Raw genomic sequence first — 18,658 nt, forward strand, 5'->3', positions numbered from 1 at the left:
GATCGCCCTCAGTACTTCCTCAACAGCCGGTACCTCAGCCAGCCACTCACAGGGGGTGACCTCTTCCAATATTTGAGGCACCGCAGCCTCAGCAGGGTTATCCCCACTTTGTGCCATGATGTTTTCCTGGCTGAGAGATTTTCCCTCCCCCAGGACCTCACAGAAATGCTCAGCAAATCTGCAAACCTGTTCCTGGGGGTCGGAGATTGGATCACCGTTTTTTCCTCTAATGATGGTAATAGGTGTGGCGCTGCAGGTTACTTTTTTGATGGAGTTAAATAGTGATTTGTGATCGCGGGCTACTGAGGCAGACTCCATCTCCTCAGCAACCCGCGACCACCACCCATCCTTACAGCGCCTCACGGCTCTCCGAACCTCCGAGCGAAGACTGCGGTAAACCTCCTCATTCTCTGACGTGGGATGCTGTAGGCGATGAGAGTGGGCCTGTCGCTTTTTCTCAATTAACCTGAACACCTCCTCCGTCAGCCAGGGTTCCCGGGGAGGTCTGGACCGCGTACCCAAAGCAGCCATTGCAGCTGCATGAGTCACAGTCTTAAACCTCGCCCATTTACCCTCGACATCAGGTGGAGTGGGGGACGATGCCAACCCCAGCTGCAAGCGATGATGAAATTCTCGCTTGCAACTTTCATCAGCTAACTTAGACCAGGCCACTTTTGGTTGGAATGGGATCCTGGGTGTACACCCACCACCGGAGTGGAAGAATGGCAGGCGCATCTTACAGATGACTAGCACGCACACACACACACGCACACACACACACACGCACACACACACACGCACACACACACACACGCACACACCCACACACACACGCACACACACGCACACACACGCACACGCGCACACACACGCACACACAGGCACACGCGCACACACACACACGCACACACACACGCACACACACACACGCACACACGCGCACACACGCACACACGCACACACGCACACACACACACACACACACACCCACACGCACACACCCACACACACCCACACGCACGCACACACACCCACACGCACACACACACACACACATACGCACACACACACACGCACACACGCACGCACACACGCACACACGCACACACACACACACGCACACACACAAACGCACACGCACGCACACACACGCGCACACGCACGCACACGCACACGTACACCACGAATATCTTTGAATTACACTCGGTGCTCTCTTCGTCACGCGGGACTTGTTTTGCAATCACCAGCCGCGTGCAGCGCGCAACGGAGACGATTTGGTAACAACAACAACAACGTTGAAAATTGCACGTCCGTGGTGGGGGTGGTGGTGGTGGGTGAATTGGGTTCAGTTAAACCGCGGTCGTAGGTGCAACAAAGCCAGCGAAAGCCGGGGGCCCTTTAATTGTGCGAGGTCATGTGTCTGGAGAGGTGGTGACGCTCTCGGAACGTCTCGTTGCAGATGGGGCACTTGAGCTTGTCCTCGCGGCGCCGCTTCAGCACCGGCTCCTCCGCGTACTCCTTCTTGTGGTGCGAGCGCATGTGGTACACCAAGTCGGAGGTCATCCGAAACGACGTGTTGCACTTGGCGCACCAGTTCTGCGCGGGCAGCCCCAACGGCGTGAGCGTCGGGGGCAGCAGGGGCAGCGCTCCGGGCAGCTGCACTGGGATCGCGGTCGCCTTGGGCCAGAAGGCGGGTGCGAGTAGGAACGGGGTCTGCTGATGCTGCTGATGGTGCTGCTGCTGCTGATGGTGGTGATGATGATGGTGCGGCGTGTGGTGCTGCTGCTGCTGCTGCTGGTGATGCTTGTACGCGTTCTGCAAGCCGCCTCCTCCGTTGATCTCGAGGCCGTGCTGCTTCGAGCCCTGCATGGACGGAGACAGCATGGAGGCGGAGAGCTGCGCGAATGGCCGCACGGGCTGCGAGAAGGCGCTCTTACGCTCCGCGCCGCCGAGCGGTGACTTGAGCAGCGACGTGAAGGCGGCCGCGGCGTTGATGGCCACCTCGGCGCGCGTCTCGGACAGAGTCTTGGCACCGCCGCACAGCTCCGCGGAGGCGCTCCGGCTCCTGAGCGCCGCGGCGAACGCCTCGCACGCCTCGTCCTCGGCGCGCTCCTTGCCCGCCTTGCGCACCACCTCTGTGAACGCGCTGCGCTTCGAGCCGTGCTGCTGCTGCTGCAGCACGTCCGTCGCGTAGCACGGCCTCCTCGGCGCCTCCCGCACCTCGTCGACGTCATCCGAGGAGCGCTCGCGGTCGTCCTTCACCACTCGCTCGTCGCGGGTAGCCCCGTCGCAGCCGCCGCCGCCGCCGCCGCCGCTGGTGGTGGTGGTGGCGTCGCGGTGCTCGTCGAGAGCGCCCGCGACGGGCACCGACGCGGACTTGTTCACGAGCGCAGAGTCGCCCTTGGCCGCAGCCGCTGGCGGGGAGTCGCCCGAGGCGGGCAGCGGTTTAGCGCTCACCCGCGCCCTCTTGGCGGGCGTCCTCTCGTCGGCGTCGCTCGACGGCCGCCGCGCCTTCTCCATGTCGTGCGCCAGGCTGTGGAAGTTGGTGACGCGCTTTCCGCTCTCCAGGAAGAGGCCGGCCGCGGCTGCGGCAGCCGCGGCGGCCGCCCGCTTGCCCTCGAGCAGGTGCTGGTGAAGTAGGGCCGCCGGGGACAGCACGGCGCCACCACCGCCAACCCCGTGGTGGGGGTGGTGGTGGTGGTGGTGCGCGGGGCCGCCCCCCGGGAAGGCGAGGATGCGCAGGTTCTCGTGCAGGATCGAGAAGTCGCGCCGCTTCTGGCACAGGAAGCGCAAGTGCGCCGCGTAGGGGAACTCGAAGTGGAACGCCTGCTGGCACTCGCCACAGCGCAGCAGCGGGGACGACGGGGAGACGCCTCCTGCGAACGGCGACCGCGCGCGCGCTCGTCAATGGGAGTGTCGCGAACGGCGACCGCGCGCGCGTGCTCGTCAATGGGAGTGTCGCGAACGGCGACCGCGCGCGCGTGCTCGTCAATGGGAGTGTCGCGAACGGCGACCGCGCGCGCGTGCTCGTCAATGGGAGTGTCGCGACCGCGCGCGTGCGTGCTCGTCAATGGAAGTGTCGCGAACGCGCGCGCGCGCTCGTCAATGGGAGTGTCGCGAACGGCGACCGCGCGCGCGTGCTCGTCAATGGGAGTGTCGCGACCGCGCGCGCGCTCGTCAATGGGAGTGTCGCGACAGCGCGCGGGGTCCGTGTGTGCGCGTGTGTCGGTAGGTCACGTGTGTGTAGGCGGTCACGCGGTCCGTGCCGTGGTTCAGCGCGCCGCGCTCACAACCCGGGGCGGACCCGATTTAGATTCGCGCTCACAGCCAAAAAGGAATGCTCACGATTATTACCGGGCCCCCCCCTCTGGATCGACTCGGCCCCAAACGAGTCGCGTATCCGCTGCGCTGTGTGAACAGCGTCACTGGAGGAACCGCCCCACGACCACCCATACTTTGTCGGCCTTCGTAGACGCTCGCTAACAGCACTTGCTGTTAGCGAGGGGGGGAGGAGATGGCTGGCGTTCCTTCTTGAGTGGAACTGTGGAAGTCACAGCTGACGCAGTTGCGGGGCAACTCGGTCAACCCTTGACACCCGAAGGCTGTCCCGTGACCTCCCCGTAACGCAGCGAGCCTTCGATCCTCCACCGTGGTTTTAATGCGCACCTAGCCTGGCACAGGTGCTGTGGTGACGCCACCGCCAGCCAATTCAGAATGTTGTATTTTTTTTTTGCCCATCAGAATCGTTATTTGTACTGGATGAATTCGATGAGCTATAAAGCTCTTTGTCACAAATCTCCAGTAGGGGCAGGTCAGAAAGTTACCGGTCAATATCCGGTTGTTGGTGGTTTAGCGTCGTGCTGGCCTTACTAGGTGCTCGCTAACAGCACTTGCCCTGTCAGTCTGCAAAAGTCCACACAATATATCTTTGTCTTGGCGGTGTCTGTGTAACGCGAGTGTTGTGTGTCTATGTAGTAGCGTATGTTCATGTGTCCGCAGATAGTTTCTGTATACACGAATGTAATGTCTGTGTGTATTCACAGTATTTATGTGATGTGTGCATGCCTGTGTGATTGCACGTATGTGTCATGTGACGTGTGTTTTATGTTTGCATGCGCGTCGTGTTTGTCGTGTATATAATGGGCGTTCGTCTTGCGTTTTACGTATGTATGTGATGCTCGGATGCATATGTGCATGTTTGTCATGCCAGTATGTAATACATTTAATTACTACTTTTGCCACTTTAGAATGCATGTGTAATGGCGACTTGGACAAACTTGCAATTGTACGTGTTCATCTTAATTATCATGATCTCACCCCCCCCCCCCCCCTCGTGTATCGACGTGTCCAAATCAAAACTGCAAACGTATGGCATCACTTTGTTCGTCAGAAGTTCATCACTAAAGTTAAGCATTCCCCCCACCCCGATTGAATATGATAACTAAAGAGACGCCATAAATACGTGTACGTAGCCAACCGTGCTAATCGAAGAGTCCGGAAGAAGGACAACACAAACTAAACACAACAAGCAGATCTAAAGAAATTCGTTTTCAATCTACATGATTTAAAAGTGCATCGCTCTAAGTTGGCCTCCGCATATCGGAACGAAGAACGTTCCAGACGGGCGCAGAAGCACATCTGAAAACGCCGCCTCTGTTCGATGGCTCAGATTGGGGACAGGTTTTTTTTCAGTCCTAAAATATTATCATGATGATGGTGATGATGGTGATCCTGGATCCCACATAGAAGTTATGCGTGAGTTTGAGCTCCATTGCTTTGTTCCTTGAGTTGCTGAGAATGGCACGTGCATGTGTGAAACCGGCCGTAGTGCTGTATAATCCGCGTGAGTTGTGATGCACACTTCATGAAGTTCTATACCATGTCACCGAGAAGCGTTTAACCGTGGATGGTGCCGCATGTATGGTGAACTTCTTTCGCACCGTACGTAACCAACCATGCGTGCCTCTATATAGCGCAGCATACAGACACATCTGAGTGCACGCATGCCTGCTATTACTCTATACACATATGTTTTAATTACTCTTGCAGCCATCAATTCTCAAACGTTGCGTCGGCATTATTAACTTTATAGCGACTGCCTGTAAATTTATTTTTCCGTACATATTGATATGACACGCACAGCATGTAGAGGAATGCACACGCACACGAGGCATCTATAGCCTTAGTTAACTCTTATTAGTGGCTTCCTGCAAATTAATTTCCCCGCATCACCACAAATGGTCTGCTGATGAGTACGGGGTGAAGAACAGGGCTGTCGGAAAGACAGCGTCTGAATGAGTCTTTTGAGTGAGTCTTTCCGACAGACCTGTTCTTAACCTGAGGACGGCTGCTTGCGTTGTGGCCGAAACGTCGTGAGAATTGTATTTTATTATGTTTTATTTTTATTATTTTATTATTTCCATTCTACGTGACTTTACCGAAAGAACCACGAAAATGAATCCCTGCAGTCACGAAAGCTTTAAATCGAAAAGAGTACGGGAATTTTCGCACAAGCCAAACCCTCCTATAAGAATGTCTCCCAGACAACGATGTCATGCGCATACGCGAACTAACATCTCCCTGCGTAACTTTATTTCAATAGTTTTTTTTTTTTACCGGACCAAAGATTCCCTCGTCATTGAGTCCATCATACTTAGTAAGAGAGACGGCATCTCGAAGGACAGTTGCATCCGTTGATCCTTTTAAAAGATTGTTTATGAGAAATATGTCGAGGGATTTTTATTTTCTGTCTATTTGACGGCGGACAGCGCATTCCGAAAACAGCTTCGCAATTTACACTATGAGACCTCCTTTACCGGTGGCAAAATATAGTAATACGTTTTTACTCTTTCAACTGGTACGGTCAGTTTTTGTACCAGTTAAAAGGGTAAAACCCTATTACTAGCTTCGCAATTGTTACCGGGAACAAAACATTTCACGGTTACTACTGGAAAGCTCCAGCGATACGTGTACTGCGTACACTTGATGTACACACACACACATTTAAAAACACAATCGCTGTTTCGCCATGCAGACTGTGTTCGGCAAGCGCTGTTAGCGAGGATCTGTGTCTCGGCTGAAAGAGGTGATCAGTGAGTTGACCTCGGGGCAGGCTCATGACCGGTCCGACTATGACTCGTCGCCAATAATAGCGTGACCTGGAATCTAGACTCAGAATCTTTAGTTACACTGGATGAACCCGATGAGCGATCAAGCATTTTTGTCACAGATATCCAGGAGACATCTATGAAAATACAACTTAGACTTCCGAGTTTCTTGCGTAGTGTGCAAACCACTGCGCCACCACTCCACCCATGTATATTTTTAAAAAACACACACAAACACTGCTGTTGGCAAGTTCTGCTAACGAGCACCTACGAAGGCCGGCACACACGAGAGAGGGTGTTGTAGGTGGCCAGCACCACGCCCAGACGCATCTGTCTCTCTCGTGGCGATGCTTACACCTGAGTCGACCTAGAGGGAGCCCAGGGACCGCTTCGAACATTCGCCACCGCCGCCGGTCGTGAGCGGGAATCAGATTCGTAGCGCGCGCGGGGAGCGCCGACCACTGCACCACCGCTCCCTCCCCCCCGTAAAACACGCGAGCGCACGCACGAGCAACCGAACCAAAACGCAACATTTGTGCCCCCATCCCTCCCTCCCCCACCGTTGGCGGCCTTGTGCGGCACCGTGTCGTCGAGTCGCAGCAGGGCGGCCAGCTCCCTGCCGTACCACACCAGCAGCTCCTCGTCGCGCGAGATCTTGCGCAGGGAGCGGTAGAAGAGCTGCCCGTTCTTGAGGTAGGCCTCGAGATTCTGCTCGGCGCGGTCTCTCGCCGGTTGCACCAGACGCAGCCACGCGACGCCGTCCGCCGCGCCCTGGGACGCGGTGGTGTCCACCTGTGGCAACCCGCGTGGGGGTGGAGGAGAGAGGGGACGGGCGGGTGGGTGGGTGGGTGGGAGAGTGGTTTCGTTTGCGGTTGAAGATTTTCTTTGGTTTATTCGGTAAAGTCACGTAGGGGGGATTTAAATAAATAATGAAATATAGAATAACACTGGTCAACAAAAAAAAACATTTTTTTCTAGCCTGGACTTTTGCAGCTGTTTTGGACTAATTGCAGGGTGCTATTTCCAAATCTGATCTCAGATTTACTCTATCACATCATTTTTATGCTATCGGCATACCCCATTTTCATAGATTTTACCCGAAATTAACTCTGTCACTTATGATTGCAAGTTGTTGCGAGTCAGTGACTGCTTTAGTGTTAAAATATGGTGCTGTATTTTTAGGATAGTGTGTTTATAATATCATTTTATGTAGATATCCACATTTATTTAATATTTTTCTTCTGCAGTTTTTATTGAAAATGCAATCTTTGATATCTCAAAAACCTGATGTGATAGACAAAAACTGATGCCAGATTTGGAATCAGCACCCTAAAATTATCTTAAAACCGTTGGAATACCTTATGCCAGAAAAAGTGTGTTGACCAGTGTAATTATTGAAATAATAATAGAAATAAAATAATAAATCACGACGTTTCGGAGGCAACACAAGTCTCCATCATCAGGTGGGACCGTCACAGCCAGATTTACTGTATCAAAGGATCATTATTATTTATTTATTTATTTTCCCTACGTGACTTTACCGGAAAAAACCTAACAGTATGCATCCTTGCAGTCACGAAAGCTTCAAATCTAGAAGAAGAAAAACAGTTGCAGATGTTGACCGCGGCATCTATAAACGCTTGCCCGTCGCTATCGCTGCTGTTGTCCACTGACGCGGTCTGTTGATTTCATCGACGAGTCGGAAGATGGCAGCCTTCACACTGCCCCACTCTGTTCGGTGAGAACTCACGGACGAATGCCATCGACGCGGCGACCGAACATCGACCACCGATCTCCCGGTCTCCAGAGGAACAACAACAACAAGCCACGCCAACGAACGCACTTAATCGAGATGTTGATCATCACGGCCGAAGAAGCTGATGCCACCACACCTCGCCAATGTTTTATGTCACCCGCTGCCAGGTCACCGCGGTCGCTGTGCGGTTGATACGGAGCGACCTCCCGACATCTGCCCTCGTGGTCTCCCACCGTCTGCACTAAGGTCTTCCCGTTGCTTGCCAGACTCGTGGAGACCCCCCCAATGACCGTGGCGGTGCTCGGTTCCTCTCCCATCCTCCACGTGTGTCCTAACCCAGCGCGACCTGTACTTCCCGAATCATATCTACGCCACGCGTACCTGTGCCAAGTTCGCTTCTGGACTTCTGCATTGCACCCGTGCTCGAATTGCAGTAACTTATGTTCTTGCTGATGAATCAGAAGCCCAACTCTCTGACCCACCCGACTAAAAAAATGTTTAAACATTTATTTTCAGGTAAGGCCCACTGAGCTATGTAGCTCTTTTTCAAAAGCGACCTGGCCACAAATGATAGCTCAACGAAGTGGCTTATCACGTGGAATCGTATAGCAGCCAAATACTCTAAACGCGTGATGTTGATCCTAAATGTGAAGGCAAAAACCGGTGGACCCGGAGAAAAATCGACGCGACCACCACGGGGAGAACATTCAAACACTAAATACAGCCAAGGTAGGCATCGAACCCACGCCCTCCTGTATATCAGGCGAGGTAGTTAACATCTCGCCACGGGGGCTCTCTCCGCTAACGAGCATTGAGCGACTCGAGGCGGGAACGGTGCCACGTGGCCGTGATCCGTTTAGCAATTTTCAAAGCGGATTATGCTGCGGATGTGTTTGCCAGGTAGGAGAGCATGAAGGTTCGTGAGCCCGTGTGGTGTAGCGGAGCTTTCAGTGTCATTTACTTGATTACAGCAAGCGTGCTGTGACGGTTCCACCTGAAGACGGAAGCTTGTGATGCCTCCGAAACGTCGTGATTTTTTATTTTATTTTTATTTTACTTTTATTAATTTTGATTTTTTTTACCTACGTGACTTTACCGAAAAAACCCTAAGAATATGAATACTTGCAGTCACGAAAGCTTCAAATCTAGAATTAAGACCTGGTCTTCACCTGAGGACGGCTGCTTGCGTTGTGGCCGAAACGTCGTGAGAGTTATTTTATCATGTTTTGTTTTTATTTTTTATTTTTATTTTATTATTTCCCTTCTACGTGACTTTACCGAAAGAGCCAAGAAGATGAATCCCTGCAGTCACGAAAGCTTTAAATCGAAAAAAAAAGATGATGATGTTGATGATGTAGATGATGATGTTGATGATATTGATGATGATGTTGATGTTAATGATGATGATGTTGATGATGATGTGAATGACGCTATCTTCCCGACAGACCTGTTCTTCACCTGAGGACGGCTGCTTGCGTTGTGGCCGAAACGTCGTGAAAATTATTTTATTATGTTTTATTATTTTATTATTTTATTATTTCCCTTCTACGTGACTTTACCGAAAGAGCCAAGAAGATGAATCCCTGCAGTCACGAAAGCTTTAAATCGAAATTTAGCTTTCAGTGTCTTCCCCCAAGCGAGCGTGAGTGGGGCTCGTTCCAGGATCCCTCCGTGTTCGTCCCACCCGAAAGAAAATGCAATTTCTCACGGCAGGACAACTCCTGGATATACCAGACCTGGATAAAAGAATACATTCCTATCATTGCTATTTATTAATTAAGATACAACGTCACTTTCATAATACACCTTTACTGATCATCATCATCATTATTATTAAAAGCCATAACGCTGCTACAAGAATATGTGCGGTTGAGGATGTTGGATGTTAAATATTGACCTTGCAGTTCCGCCTGCCGACAGCCGCATGATTTGTATTGCTCTTTCAACGAATATAAGTGTTAAACTAACTTACTCTTATCAGCATGTCACGGTTGTTAATTAATAGCAGGACGTATGCGCGCGCGCGTGAGAATAACGGTTTGCTATAGCCGCAGAGGGAGCGGTGGTGCAGCGGTTAGCCCGAACCTAGCCACCAGGGTTCGATTCCCGCTCACGGCCAACATCAGTGACGACTATCTGAACCGCTCCTGGGCCTCCCCTAGGTCGACCCAGTCTACGATGAGCACCTGGTGTGGCGTGTAAACATCGCGCCATTTGGGAAACAAAAGCGGCCGGGCGTGGTGCTGACCACCCACCCTCTCGTGTGCCGTGCCGGCCTCCATAGGTGCAGCTCGCTAACAGCACTTGCCCCAACAGCCTGTTCAGGCTATACGGGGGACCTTTGTCTTTGCTACAGCCGGCAATTCATCTACTATTGCGGAACTTTTATGACCCTAACCCTGACCCTAAACCATAACCCCTGAGCGCCAACGCGATCATCTGGACCCACGGTGTGGCAGTAAATCTCGCTGTTGTGCAGCGGAGTGCAAAGACGAGAGTCGGATGAAAACAAGGTGGGGGGGGGGGGCTGCGTGTCGCGTCGTCTCGAATCGCATCTTTCGCATTTGCCCAGAGACTCGGCGAGCGAGCGAGCGAGCAGCCTCACATCGCTGCCACGTACGACGCCGGCAACAGGATCCGTGTGCTCGTCTGTGTGCGGCCACTCGTATTCGCAGGAAGTGCGTTGAACTTCTGTCGCGAACGCACGCAGCCAACACCGCGCTCCTCATCGAAGGTGCGGAGGAAGGAGGGCAAACTAAAACACAAAAACGCAGATCCAAAGAAATTAGTTTCCAATCGAGAGTTAAAAGTGCGTAGCTTCCAGTGGCTTCTTAATATCGGGAGGAAGAGCGTTCCAGACGGCCGCAGAAGCGCATCTTGAAAGTGCCGGGCGGGGCGGTGACCACCGCCTTTGTTCAATGGACAGCCACCGCCGCTGCTGCTGCTGCGAAGATGAGCGGAGACTCGTATTCGGATGACACGCGGGGCACATGCCAATTCTTCCTTTCACACGTGGAGAATGACAAAAGTCCACCAGATTGGGAACGTGGTGAAGTGCGGTCCGCGCTTCATCGGGGGTTCGAACGCTGCGGGCACGCGAACTAACTCCTTGTGCCATAAAATGGGTTGCCCAAACTCAACGTAAAGTAGCGATTTTTGTTGTTGTAATTTGCCCTATGCACGGCGTAAGAAAGCGAGAGCAACGGAGTGGCCGAAACTGAAGAGTCCCCGTCAGAATGTACACCGAGAAACCTCAAGCTCCATGGCGAGAGTGAAATCATTTCTCAAGCGTAAAACTTGGAAACCCAATTGTTTGTTGGGGCGCGCTGACGATGTTTGCTGCATTTTAACCGGAGGGTCACGGAAACATCCCCCACGGGGGATAAAGTGGATTTCGTTATTCGCATAACGGGGAGCCTGCCGAAATCACACACACACAATCACACACACAATCACACACACAATCACACACACAAACACACACACAAACACACACAAAATCACACACACACAAACACACACAATCACACACACACAAAAACACACACACACAATCACACACACACAATCACACACACAAACACAGACAATCACACACACAATCACACACACAAACACACACACAAACACACACAAAATCACACACACACAAACACACACAATCACACACACACAAAAACACACACACACAATCATACACACACAATCACACACACAAACACAGACAATCACACACACAATCACACACACAATCACACACACAATCACACACACACACACACAATCACACACACACAGACACAAATAAACACACGCATACACACACACAAAACTCACACAAACACACACAATCACACAAACACACACACAAACACACACAAACACAAGTAAACACACACATAAACACACACACAATCACACACAAACACACACACAGGTCTTCAGATCCTGAAGAAGCTCCCGGGAGCACGTGGAGCGAAACGTCAGACACGATGCCGAACCACACGCGGGCACAAACCCCGATAGCACATTGGAGAGCCTACGATAAGGGGTAGTTTAAAGATGTGCACGCGTCTAGATGTGTTCCCCATGAGCTGTTAGCCAATAGAACCTTGATAATGACTGCCACCACCACCACCATCACCACCACCATCATCACCGTCATCATCACCAACACCATCATCACCACCACCATTATGACCACCACCACCATCATCATCACCACCACCACCACCATCATCACCACCACCATCATCACCACCACCACCACCATCACGACCACCACCACCACCACCATCACGACCACCACCACCATCGTCACCACCATCACCACCACCATCATCACCACCACCACCACCACCATCATCATCACCACCATTATCACCACCACCACCACCATCATCACCACCACCATCATCACCACCACCACCACCATCACGACCACCACCACCACCACCATCACGACCACCACCACCATCGTCACCACCATCACCACCACCATCATCACCACCACCACCACCACCACCATCACGACCACCACCACCATCGTCACCACCATCACCACCACCATCATCACCACCACCACCACCACCACCACCACCACCACCATCACCACCACCATCATCACCACCACCATCACCACCATCAACACCACCATCACCACCATCATCACCACCACCACCACCATCACCACCACCATCATCACCAGCACCACCACCATCATCACCACCGACCATCACCACCATCACACCACCATCATCACCACCACCACCACCACCACCACCACCACCACCACCACCACACCACCATCACCACCACCATCATCACCACCACCAACCACCATCATCACCACCATCACCACCATCATCACCACCACCACCACCATCACCACCACCATCACACCACCACACCACCATCACCACCACCATCATCACCACCACCACCACCACCACCACCACCACCACCACCATCACCACCACCATCACACCACCACCATCACCACCATCATCACCACCATCACACCACCACCACCACCACCACCACCTACCACCACCACCACCATCACCACCACCATCATCACCACCACCATCACCACCATCATCACCACCGACCACCACACCATCACATCACCACCACCACCACCCACCATCTCACCACCATCACCACCACCATCATCACCCACCACCACCACCACCATCACCACCACCACCACCCACCATCACGACCACCACCACCACCACCATCACACCACCACCACCATCTCACCACCATCACCACCACCATCATCACCACCACCACCACCACCATCATCACCACCACCACACACCACCAACATCACCACCATCACCACCACCATCATCACCCACCACCAACCTACCACCATCATCACCACCATCACCACCACCATCGTCACCACCATCATCACCCACCACCACCACCATCACCACCACCACCATCACCACCACCATCATCATCATCACCACCACCACCACCACCACCACCACCATCATCACCACCATCACCACCACCATCGTCACCACCACCACCACCCCCAACCACCACCCACCAACCACCAATCACCACCACCATCATCACCACCACCATCACCACCATCAACACCACCATCACCACCATCATCACCACCACCACCACCATCACCACCACCATCATCACCCACCACCCATCACCACCATCACCACCACCATCATCACCACCACCACCACCACCACCACCACCACCACCATCACCACCACCATCACACCACCACCATCACCACCATCATCACCACCATCATCACCACCACCACCAACCACCACCACCACCACCACCACCATCACCACCACCATCATCACCACCACCATCACCCACCATCATCACCACCACCACCATCACCATCGTCATCACCACCACCACCACCACCATCGTCACCACCACACCACCACCATCATCACCACCACCACCACCACCATCATCACCACCACCACCACCATCACGACCACCACCACCACCACCATCACACCACCACCACCATCTCACCACCTCACCACCACCATCATCACCACCACCACCACCACCATCATCCACCACCACCACCACCACCATCACACCACCATCACCACCACCATCATCACCACCACCACCACCACCACCACCACCACCACCCCACCACCACCCCTCCACCATCACCACCACCATCATCACCACCACCACCACCACCACCACCACCACCACCACCACCACCACCACCACCACCACCACCACCACCACCACCATCACCACCACCACCACCACCACCACCACCACCACCACCACCACCCACCACCACCACCACCACCACCATCACCACCACCACCACCACCACCACCACCACCACCACCATCACCCACCACCACCACCACCACCACCACCACCACCACCACCACCACCACCACCACCACCACCACCACCACCACCACCACCACCATCACCACCACCACCACCACCACCCACCACCACCACCACCATCACCACCACCACCACCACCACCATCACCACCACCATCATCACCACCACCACCACCATCACCACCCACCACCACCACCACCACCTCCACCATCACCACCACCATCATCACCACCACCACCACCACCACCACCACCACCACCACCACCACCACCACCACCACCACCACCATCATCACCACCACCACCACCACCACCACCATCATCACCACCACCACCACCACCACCACCACCACCACCATCATCACCACCACCACCACCACCACCACCACCACCACCATCATCACCACCACCACCACCACCCACCACCCTCACCACCACCACCACCACCACCACCACCATCATCACCACCCCATCACCATCACCACCACCATCATCACCACCACCACCACCACCACCATCACCACCACCATCATCACCACCATCACCACCATCACCACCACCACCACCACCACCACCACCCCCACCACCACCACCCCCACCACCACCACCATCACCACCACCACCACCATCACCACCACCACCACCACCATCACGACCACCACTACCACCCCCCACCACCACCACCATCACCACCACCACCACCACCACCACCACCATCATCACCACCACCATCACCACCATCACCACCATCACCACCACCACCACCACCACCACCACCCCCACTACCACCCCCCACCACCACCACCACCATCACCACCACCACCACCACCACCACCATCATCACCACCACCATCACCACCATCATCACCATCACCACCACCACCACCACCACCACCACCCCCACCACCACCACCCCCACCACCACCACCATCACCACCACCACCACCATCACCACCACCACCACCACCATCACGACCACCACTACCACCCCCACCACCACCACCATCACCACCACCACCACCACCACCACCACCATCATCACCACCACCATCACCACCATCACCACCATCACCACCACCACCACCACCACCACCACCCCCACTACCACCCCCACCACCACCACCACCCATCACCACCACCACCACCACCACCACCATCATCACCACCACCATCACCACTCATCACCACCACCACCACCATGGTTCCGACACTCAAGCAACAACCCTCGCGAGATCAAGCTCGAGCGCATCTCTCGATGGAAGAGAGGGGAGGCGTTATCCCATGAAATCGCTACAAGAGCCGTGATGAATCAACGCGCTCGCAGCCCTCTGGGAGCGGGGGAGGGGGGGTGGGTAAGGAGCGGACGTGGCAGGAACGTCGCACGCTTAATCACGCCGATTGATTGATCAGGACGCGTGACGTCGCGGACGGTGATACACCTCGCCAGGTGTAATTTGTTTTAAACACACACATATATACACATAGCAACAGTCTGTCTTAGTATGTATACACCAGGTTGGGACGTCAACTTCGTGCGCAAACGAAATTTGGAAGGAAGCGTCGGGCGGTGACGTCAGTCGTTAAATAACTCGTTGTTCGGCATCATCTTCTGTCGATAGCTTCGACGCGCTCCGGTGATGACATGCAACCTGTTCACGATCTACTCCAATGCGTGGAGGATGCCGAAGAACACCCGTGTCTGCACCGCGCGCATTCCGTAACAACCCTTGACACCATGAACGAATTCAGTGTTAAGAACGGTATAGCGTGCGAACAACACGTGTTGAGTTAATGAGTTAATGATGACGTCACCCTGCTGCTGCTCTATATAAGAACGGGAGACACAGCAGAGCCTCACCATTCTGGCGAATTGCCCGATGATGCTGGATGCAATTACCAGCGAAACGTCGTACTCAAATTGTAAATGTTGTGGCTTCAACACACCGGTGGGCTAAAGCAGTGAACTATTTGTCTTGTGTCAACGTGACACATTTTTACTGATTGGCCGTGTCGGGTGGTGGAGGGTTACGACACATTTATAAATAACGCGATCTAAACCCAAAAACGTTGATTATGAACACTTGTTATAAAAACACGTGTTGTAAACACGGATCTGAAAGCGAGGTATTTATTAAAATGAAAGTCAACAAAACAACAAATGCGAGGATCGTTTCAAAGTCTGTGCATTCTTGAGCAGCTCTTAACCCCCTTCGCTATGAATACGTTGCAATGACGATGATCTATGAGACAACGGGAATAGGCACACGTGCCTGCAGATATGCTCCTTATTGAACAAGTAAAGGAAAAAGCCAGGCATGAGCACGGACAATGTAAATCTATTCCAGCATGCATTTGCCTTCGGAAGTATTACATTATCAGTGCAAAAGCCGACGGAGTAGCTTTTATTCGAGCGAAACGCGCTGATATATTTTGTATGGTTTATGCCTCCGGGTTTACGCTCTGGTAAGATCGCAATAACAACACTACTTTACACGCGAGGTTCGCTCATATTGGGATCATCACGAGGCAAACAATTCGTCGTAACTCCGCCCTTCCGACGGCCAAAACCACCGCACCAACAAGTTCAACCTCAGTCATGACGCGTTGAATAAAAACACAATTCCAGAAATTCGTGACTACTCCACACGTAAGGCACCTGGCTACAAAGGCAGAGATCCCCATATAGCCCACGCGTGATGTTGGGGCAAGTGCTGCCAGCGAGAAGCACCTATGAAGGCTGGAACACGGCGTATGAAGGGGATCGTGTAGCCAGAACCACGCACGCCGCTTTTGTCTCCCCAGTGCTCATGTTTTACACACTGCACCGGATACCTATTTTGAGGCTGAGCCGATCTAGGCGGAGGCCCAAGGACCGCTACAAGACAATTTGGAAGGAAGTGTCGGGCGGTGACGTCAGTCGGTAAATAACTCGTTGTTCGGCATCATCTTCTGTCGATAGCTTAGACGCGCTCCGGTGATGACACGCAATCGAACTCGGGTCTCCGGTGTCGTAGCGCAGCGCGCTGACCGCTACACCACCGCTCCCGCTCACCGTACGATTGCAAACATCTCCCCCTTACATTCTAGATTTGAAGCTTTCGTGACTGCAAGGATTCATATTCTTAGGTTTTTTCGGTAAAGTCACGTAGGTAAAACATTAAAAAAGTGAAATAAAATAAAAATCCCGACGTTTCGGAGGCAACACAAGCTTCCGTCTTCAGGTGGGACCGTCACAGCCACGACAGCTGTATCAAGTACTTGATACAGCTGTCGTGGCTGTGACGGTCCCACCTGTTTTACCTACGTGACTTTACCGAAAACCCCTAAGAATATCTCCCCCTACAGCCTCTCGCTGGTTGTAGGGCCAAGCGCTCTTAGCGAGACCCTATGGAGCACCTATACAGGTACTGAACGTACTCGCAACGCACCCACGCGCACGTTGAGCAGCAGCAGACGGCTCCGCCTTACCCTGAATATGTAGGGCGCGGTGCGCTTGTCGACGGCCTTGAGCGCGATGAAGGCGATGGTGTCGATGAAGGATGCGCTGGACAGGAGGCAGGGCCCCAGGATGGCGTGCTCGGGCACGTCGCACGTGGTGAACACGCTCGTGAAGATGTCGGCGAGGCGCTGCTGGACGGCGCGGACGTCGTCGTCCCACGGACCCTTCACCACCATGCCCGCCGCCTCCACGTCCATCTCAGACTGCGCGCGCATGCGGTGGGGTGGGAATGGGTAAAAACAACAGTTTCGTTTTTATTTTGTATATATGTGTGTGCGTGTGGTTTTTTTCACTAGTGATGTGTTTACACTTTCCTATACTTTGCGCTCATATCGTGGTTTTATTTTTGTTACTCTTTGGTTGAATTTCGATTTAAAGCTTTCGTGACTGCAGGGATTCATCTTCTCGGTTCTTTCTGTAAAGTCACGTAGGTAGAAAAAATAATTATGGATTCTTGCAGTCACGAACGCTTCAAATCACAGATCTATTGCTGTTGTTGTTGTAAAGTTCTGATTTGTCCCGACTGGACATCCGTGAAGACGAGCTTAATAGCTCATCGCATTCCTCCAAGTATAAATAAATAATATCGTAATTCTGGTGAAGACAACGACCTCCCCCCACCTCCCGACCCCACGTAGCCTGTAGGGCAGAGTTCGACAATCTGCGGCTCTTTAATGACTCCTGCGTGACGTTGTTGATGAAGGATCGCCTTCTCTCCTACCCGCCACGCGCATTCGCGACTCTTGCAATTTTTACGGGAAGTTTGTTTTATAATATAGATACAGAATTCTCAAAAAAAAATCTCCCTTCTTGTTATTTTGATTGCCCATCCCTGCTGTTAGTGGGGAGTGCGCTGTTAGCGAGCACCTATTAAGATCGGTGTGGGGGCCATGCACGCGCAAGCACAGAGTCA

At 53.2% G+C, this 18,658-nt stretch overlaps 2 protein-coding genes across 2 annotated transcripts in view; one reads left to right on the forward strand and one right to left on the reverse strand.

The window, feature by feature from the left end:
* The window catches only part of LOC144720578 (AP2-associated protein kinase 1-like), a 253,435-nt gene that overhangs the window by 215,236 nt on the left and 19,541 nt on the right, over nt 1–18,658 (forward strand). The gene's annotated exons all lie outside the window — the stretch shown is intronic.
* PRDM8 (PR/SET domain 8) lies at nt 1,145–17,942 on the reverse strand. The gene is made up of 3 exons (XM_078597394.1): nt 17,715–17,942; nt 6,668–6,899; nt 1,145–2,873 (listed from the first exon to the last, which is right to left on the reverse strand). The coding sequence occupies exons 1-3, from the start codon at nt 17,940–17,942 to the stop codon at nt 1,399–1,401; spliced, it is 1,935 nt and encodes a 644-aa protein (XP_078453520.1). The 3' UTR covers nt 1,145–1,398.

The sequence above is a fragment of the Lampetra planeri genome, chromosome 9 (genome assembly GCF_965212315.1).
Source record: "Lampetra planeri chromosome 9, kcLamPlan1.2.h2, whole genome shotgun sequence".
In the NCBI taxonomy this organism is placed as follows: Eukaryota; Metazoa; Chordata; class Hyperoartia; order Petromyzontiformes; family Petromyzontidae; genus Lampetra; species Lampetra planeri.

Bases quoted from the DNA above. Each gene is read 5' to 3' on its own strand.
- PRDM8 (XM_078597394.1), bottom strand. From the start codon at position 17,942: ATGGACGTGGAGGCGGCGGGCATGGTGGTGAAGGGTCCGTGGGACGAC. The intron at 6,900-17,714 runs GTAAGGCGGAGC...GGGTTGCCACAG, and splicing joins CCGCGCCCTACATATTCAGG to GTGGACACCACCGCGTCCCA. The intron at 2,874-6,667 runs GTGGGGGAGGGA...CGTTCGCAGGAG, and splicing joins GCCGCACAAGGCCGCCAACG to GCGTCTCCCCGTCGTCCCCG.